General features: G+C 41.8%; 1 protein-coding gene across 1 annotated transcript in view; it reads right to left on the reverse strand.

The window, feature by feature from the left end:
• LOC118424674 (vasoactive intestinal polypeptide receptor-like) overlaps positions 1-2735 on the reverse strand; it is a gene marked incomplete at both ends in the record, with an annotated part of 35381 nt that extends 32646 nt beyond the window's left edge. The window contains 1 exon segment of the mRNA XM_035833333.1: positions 2360-2735. Coding sequence (XP_035689226.1) covers positions 2360-2419 — 60 coding nt within the window.
• Between the last annotated feature and the right edge of the window lie 4835 nt (positions 2736-7570).

Here is a 7570-nt window from a genome sequence, read left to right on the forward strand (position 1 = left end):
ACATTCACTGACAAAAAGAAAACACGTTTTCCTCTCTTACATCACAAAAACCACACATAATAGAAAAGGTTTTGTCTTTCACTGTCTTAAAAAAAAGAGTCAACCCAATAGCCCAGGATCTACTGTTATCTTCAAAGTACTAGCTTTAGTCTAGAGTAGACACTTGTGATATTGTTTTTACACTGTTTGAATCTCTTATTATGTTACCTCTAATTAGCCCACGGGCAAGAATTTGCAATAAACTTTACACGAAACTGTAATGTAAAATGTACAATGTCTCACAGAACCCCCTTCCTTGTGTTGGCCTACTGTATACGATGGTAGCAAACCGAGACCACTTGACCTCAGAATGATGACAAACTCCACGCACAGCTGCGGAGTCGCGTAAAGGTAACGGGACTCGACTAACCCCTTCTCAAAAACATGCCTGCTCATACAGAGCATACACAGAACCTCTAATGACATGTTTATCGCCTGAAGACTTCCCCAAAGCTTTCAAGGCTCTGCTCATAGGAGACAGCCACAGAGAGTTATTTTCGAAGCGGAGGTTGTATTTGACGTGTTTTAGGCGTTTTTGTGGTCAAAAAGCAACTGAAGTAGAACCCCTGCTTGAAGAATTTAGACAGCCTCAGATTCAGCATTCTAACGGCCGATGAGTGACAACCAAAACATAGCAACACCACCGCTGTCAGTATCCTCATCGCTCTTGTTTGACATCCGCATGTTCGTGTCTGGTTTCCAGTCTATTTATAGATTCAGAAGTAACCCAACCTATTGTAGGGACGGAGTATCTAGAGGAAAAGAGTCAGCTATTGAATTTAAGAGAACAAATAGCGCATATAATATCAAGTCCCCTCGCTATGGGCATGTAAGAGGCAGCACGATAGCCCATTCACGGCTTTCCACGGGCGCCTGGCGCCGAAATATCTTGAAAATCTCTCTTTCACATGAGCTGCGCTGCGCAGTTCTTACCTCTGCATGCAGGGCTCGAAATACCACCTGCATATGTAGGTTAGTGAAGGTAAGATTGAAGCTGTGCAGGTATTTCTGGTGTCTACCTGCACCTAACCTGCACTGGTCCATGTACTGGGTTTTATATATAAATGTCATATGATGTGTGTATGTATATGTGGATTGTTATTAGCTGCATTGACTGTTACCGCCTATAAAGGAAATGTAGCAAATGATTCCTGAACAACTTTAGTAAAATCCATCATTTTCTTAAATTCATAGTGGTGCAGGTAAAATTTGTCTGGTGCAGGTAATTTTCAATGTTACCTGCACCAGTGCGGGTGCGCAGAAAAATGTATTTCGAGCCCTGGTCATGGGAGTCATATTTCATCTCTTATGCATAATGTAGTCAGAAGATTGATATTCTTTTGGCATATCCGGAAAAGATAAGTTGATTTCTTACTCCCGCCATTTATCAAGCTTATAACACTTACGGGCTACTGCTAAATTAAATATGTCGTTAGTCCGTCGTAGCTGTCAAAAATCCATTGTATTCAGTTGTTAGAAAATAGTTTTTACTGTGTGGCTGTGCGTTGGTACTAGCATCCACTACACATCCAGCTAGTGGAAATGTTTACGAAGCGAAAACAACAACAACAACTACTATAACAACAACAACAACAACTACAACAGCACCAATTAACACACCAGAAAAGAAAACAGCAGAATATGAGAAGTTGAAACGTATTTAAACTGACTATTCGTATACTGATTTACCCTTTTGTTATCCTAAGGCCTAAGATAAAATGCTATGTCCCCGGTCACACGACCGACCCCAGGAAAAACTGCCGACCCGAGCCTTTTGGTGTCGACCGCTAGCGCTAGCAAGGGACATACATTTTACAATCTGACATTTGATGAAATTGTTTTCCAACATGTTCATCTCATGTTTGTTGTGATACAAAATTGTGCTTGTACAATTCATATGTACAATGTATGCCTGTAACCTTAATATCATTAATTATTATCATCATTATTATCATTACAATATGATGTTGAAAACACCAGTGTCCTGTTGCATTTCATCACATTGTTTTACAATATTTGTTGGATCACTTCGACCGAAATCTAGAATAAATGAAAACCGACCCTATTTCTCCATTTCTGCACGCGGAAACAGTACATTTTCTCCTAGGCCTGATCAGCCGTTGCTTTCCAACCTATTAACCTAGATGTAGCCCAACACTAAAATAACGTTTACGTACAAACAGTTTAACTCCACTGGTGCTAAGTATAAACCTGCCGACCCTAAACAACACCGTATTACTTTAACTCTATAGGAGCTGATGAACTTTTGCGATAAGGAGACGAGCCCGTGCCCTTAGTTAGAGTACAGATTGACACGTACCTGTATTGAGAGCACCGTAAAAACTAGAAGGGTCGCCAGAGCAAGCCGTCCTCCCGGCATGTTGTCGGAAGCCAGCACTGTTCAGGTCAGAATAGTCTGGTCCAACTTACTCCAGCAGTCACTGTGCGTCCACACCTACGTCCCGCTAAGTCTCTTGTTGTTTATGACCTGTCACCAGAAGAGAAGTTAAGAGCCAGCTAAAGTGGTGTAGAGCCGGCTGAGAGGCCTGTGAGAGTTTCTTTCCGGGGAACTCTGCCGGCAGCAGGCCCAGGCAGAAGGTGTCGTATTACCGCCCCGCCACAATTTGTCCTCCCTGGTCGTTTGCACAGCAGGCCGAGTGTTTAGGTTCACAGTAACCGTTCCGTGCTAAAGCCAGATATGCTTGAGGTCTCTCTCTCTCTCTCTTTCTCTCTCCCCCTCTCTCTCTCTCAGCCAGCCACTCACGGATCAGGCAGCCCTTGAGTTGGCTGTGGAATAGAAAGAGAGGAATGTGTATTTCTGTCATGTAGTCATGAAGTCATGTAGATTTACTCATGCCAACCCTGCCATTAGATTAGCAAGGCGAATACTGAATTACAAGGCATGCCGCCGGACCCGGGGAAGACGCCCTACGAATATTTGACAACTACACGTCAGAGTCCACAGGAGGTAACATTAGGCTTGAACTAGTCGGAGAGAAAACAACCTGTCAATTTCATTCCATAAGACAAGCACCGCTGATAATCACGCCATGTCCTGTTCAGTTGGATTTTACTGGTGTTCCTCTAATGATAATCCACTGTGGGTTGGGATGACCACTGTTATCACTGCAGTACACTCTGCCTGCCAGGCGGGACTATAGCATTGGACTTGGCCCTAAAATTCCCTTCACTCATACAAGCAAAGAGCAAAGACCGTCTGAATGCATTTTTACCACATTCAATTCTTTTTTGTTTTTCCTTTAAACACTTGCTGAAATTATGATGCCTTCGGAACATTTCTGTCTCTGCAAGAGAAGGAAAAAGCTGTCACAAAGATAGCGGAGTATGGAATAGGTAAACAAGAATAAACTCAGCCCTGAATAAATCCAATCATTTAATCAGAAGAAAGTACGGTATGATGACCGTAACGAGCTTCAATGGCCCAAGTCCGTAATCATTGCGGGCACAGACTACGCCATAGGGCCATCAGACACTATCAGAGGATCAACTTTCTTCCACAATGATCACCATGGCGCAATGGAGGATGGCGGTCCTGACCGTGAAACAAGACAGCACTGTCACGGGTGAGAGCTTCTATGGGAGGTTGGAATTAATAAAACATAAAGCACTGAATTATTTGTATTTCAGAAAAAAAATGTACGTGTTTATGATTTTTACTTACACCATGAATTTGTCCTTGGCAAAGAGACAGAACGTCCTCTACGCCAACTTCATAACTCCAGTTCTGTATGCCCCCCTCCCCCCTCACATATTGGTATGTACAGGTGCACTGTAGTCGGCACAGCAGGCCATTACCGCTGGTCTCGCACCGCGCTCTTAACGGTCATGCAGACTTTGTGATTATCGTCCCCCATCACGGAAGTCATATCCTCAAAGAACTTCTGATGCCTCGATGAAAGCTTTTTATTGATCTGGTCTTAAACTTACCACTTCAAACAGTAATGAACGTACAGTACGGGAAACAAGCCGACTTGCCGGGGATTCCGGCAGACAGCAGTGCGGGGAAAGCCGCCATTAAACTGTAATTCCTGATCATATACAAGCAGCATAGAACAGACTGGGGGCTTTGTCATGTCAGTACATATCAAGAAAGTCTGCTCTGAGCCTGGCGAAACCCCCTCAGTTATCTGGTCCGTCTAACGCTGCCTGACCGACGGTTGACCTCTGAGCTCGTCATTTGGGTTAAGTAAGCAGAGGGTTGTCACGGATAGCAATATCGCATTTAAATCAACGGGTTAGTTGTAATTGGTATTCTGAAAATGTCCTGTCATCGCAGCAAGGGCAATTGGACATGAACTTTCTTTAAGTAGCTGCACAACAAAGTTCTTGCCGTAGGTTATGATTGGATTGGTTTTTATCTTATTTGTTGATTAATTTTGCTTTAAGGCAGACTATGACAATCTTGTACCGCGCTGAAGTTAGTTACTGATGTTAACAGTGTCACTTCGCGGCCCTGTTTATAAACAGTCTAGAGTCGTGCAAACCCAGCTTTAGGCGTTCTCAGGTAGGAATAGATTGTCGGATAGGCCGCGAGAAACCCTTAGGCCATAAAGGGTTTTTGCAAACGGATTACGCAGAAAACAATGCTGAAACGTCAACCAAAGTAAGTGTTGAAGTACAGGGTTGATAAGTCGCTAACCTTGTGATAACATAGCATTGTTTAGGGGCAATTAAGCCAAGTACGACTAGTTCTGGGTCATCCACACAGCACCGAGGCACCGACTGATGGAGACTCTGCAGGGAGTAGTGCTTGATTGTAGAATCAAAAGGCACGACACACCTGGAAATTTCAAGTCTTGCACAGAAGAACTTCATAACAATATAAACTATGTTGTATGTAATGTTATACTTACATGTACCCCTACTACAGCCTTTATTTGCCCAGCATAGGAGAACCGGCTCACACAAAAAAACAGTTGATATATGAAAAAGACAAGATCTGTTGGGATTGTACCAAGAATGGTGAAACCTGTAACGCTAGTGACGTCACAGACCAGATGCCAAGGCCAAGGAACTAGAATACTGTGTTTCCGGTTCTGGTCCTAAAAAATATTGTGGGTAGGTAGCGGATCTCTTCTTTTATTTTTCTAAAACAGCCGAAGTGATTCAACAAATGCAATGTAACTTGAAGTGCATCAGGCACTGGTATTTTCGCAATTATTTAGATGTAAAACTGGACAAAGGAGTGCGACGTTTACTAGTCATTCTTACAATAAATGTTCAAAGATAAAAAAAAATCCCTGTGTGAAGTACAGGAAATTAGACGCCAGGTCACAGCTTTCATACCCTTTGCCAGCTGCTGACAAAAAATCTACGGGCGGTAGGGTTCGCTAGGGTGGGTCGGGTACCTACTCTCCAAGCAGAGGTTAGGCTCCAACTGTTTTTGTAGCGTTTTTTAGTCGTTTTTATCGGGCTTTCTATTTTGTATTGTATCTTGTATTGTCAACACATAAGATACAATACAAATAGAAAGCCCAATTATAATGAATAAAAGAACGTTATAAAAAAACAGCTGGAGCCAAACTCTGCTTGGAGAATATCGGGTACCCAGAAACACAAAGTTTTTTTTTCCTACGCCTGACGACTGTGCGCTTGAGACCTGACACACGGCTGAGTTCGCTGTCACTCACCGACCACTGCTTCACTAAGGCAGCTGACAAACACGCAGCCTGGCCGTCAGTACCTGCAATCCGTACGGATCAATTGGGCCGGGGCCGGGGCTTTGTTAAGTCCGAGGCGTATCTAACTAAACAACCTGCGAAGGTTGTAGCTTTGAAAAGACGTTTTATGTGTTGACTCAATAGATTCACTCTACAGAGAGGAGAGTGTACACAGGCAACTGTACATGTTCCCCCTTTTAGACAGTCTTGGAAGAAACCCAGCAGGTCAGCAAGTACGAGTATTTTGCTAGGAAAATGCGATGAGTAGCTTCAATATGTGGCGTTCGGGATGTGCTTACTATACGATGTATCTCCAGTGGCAAGAACCAATAGATTGCAGTGATATACGCTGAGAAATGGAATGTAATGCTAGATTACCTTTATCCGTAAGATGGTCTTTATCCGTTGTCTTTAAAAAAAATTCTTTAAAATATTCAGGGATATAAAGTAGGCGAACAATAGTTTCAAATTGCAATATTTTCAATACATGAAAAAAGATATTAAGTATATTGCCATTTGACAACACCGTCTCTTGATATACCTAAATACTCTGTTTTTAAAAGCAACGAATATATATTACCCCGCGGATAAAGGTGAACTAGCGTTACGTGTATCCGGCAAATGGATTATCCCCATTGTCAACGCACGTGGGCGAGAAGATAGCTAAGGGTACTTCCACAAAAGGGTGTCATTTCCCAATAGATTATGTTCCTATAAATAAATGATCAAAACAGATGTTGCAGAATTTCATTTGTCGTGAATTACGAAAGGTTTGTTTGTAAAACAATCTGGCACTCACTGAACTCACTGACGGCACTCACTGAATTTATTGCTCAACAATCGTACAAGGTACAATGTATGGCAACCAATAACAACTAATAGTTATATAGACAATAGTACAAAAAGGCTCCATGCAAAACAAACAAATATTATCGATAACAGTATAGTTATGTATGAGTAATCTGGTCTCGCACTTGGAATACATTATGAAGAAACTGACCTACGTAGACGGAGATATGAGTTGAACATGAGGGCAGGATATGTAAGATATCGTTCTGTACGAGTAAGAGAGATTTGTGTTTTGGTTTTAATATTCTTAAACAATGTTTCTCTCTCTTTACTGTAGGTAGAAAATTTCATATCAAAATGGAATTCATCTTCTACATTTTAATGACATGTGATGAGCACACCAAGAATCACCAATTGATTTCATAAGATATCAAAGAATACATAACGACGAGTTTTTTTTTTTTCTTCTTTTTTCTGGCGTTGTCAGGCACACTGTATTTAGTGACAGGCTGAGATCAATTCATTTAATCAGAGAGTACAGGACTCGGGAGATGGGGGTGGGGCTTATGTACAATACTGAATATTTTTTGTGGCACGTGGGTAATTAATTGTATAATGTAAAGTGGCATTCTTTACTTCCTAAATTGATATCAATCGGAAAAAAGCAATACCTTCAGGAGTAAATGACACATTTAACAGAAGGTCGAGGCGATTGACAGAATGTTTCTGACTATGCAGAAGAGTTTTGTAGGTACTATTGGGAGGATATTCCTTTGAAATAACGTCTATCTAAGTCTGTCAACCCTAATATCAACCATGAGTCCGTAGAACACAAGTCTTCGTGAAGTAATTATGGTGTTTGCGATGTGACTTAAGTGTTTATATTGACATCCGTAAATAACTTCATCAGGTTGGCAATTATTCATATAGTAAGGTTCTTTAGGCGCAACGTAGCAGTACTTACTTCCGACGTTTCGATGTCTATCAGACACCATCATCAGGGTAGAATGACTGGGAATTAATTCTTGCTGCTACTTATAGCCGATGTAGGTGGCGCTGCC

This window comes from Branchiostoma floridae, chromosome 10 (genome assembly GCF_000003815.2).
Source record: "Branchiostoma floridae strain S238N-H82 chromosome 10, Bfl_VNyyK, whole genome shotgun sequence".
NCBI classification, from domain to species: Eukaryota; Metazoa; Chordata; class Leptocardii; order Amphioxiformes; family Branchiostomatidae; genus Branchiostoma; species Branchiostoma floridae.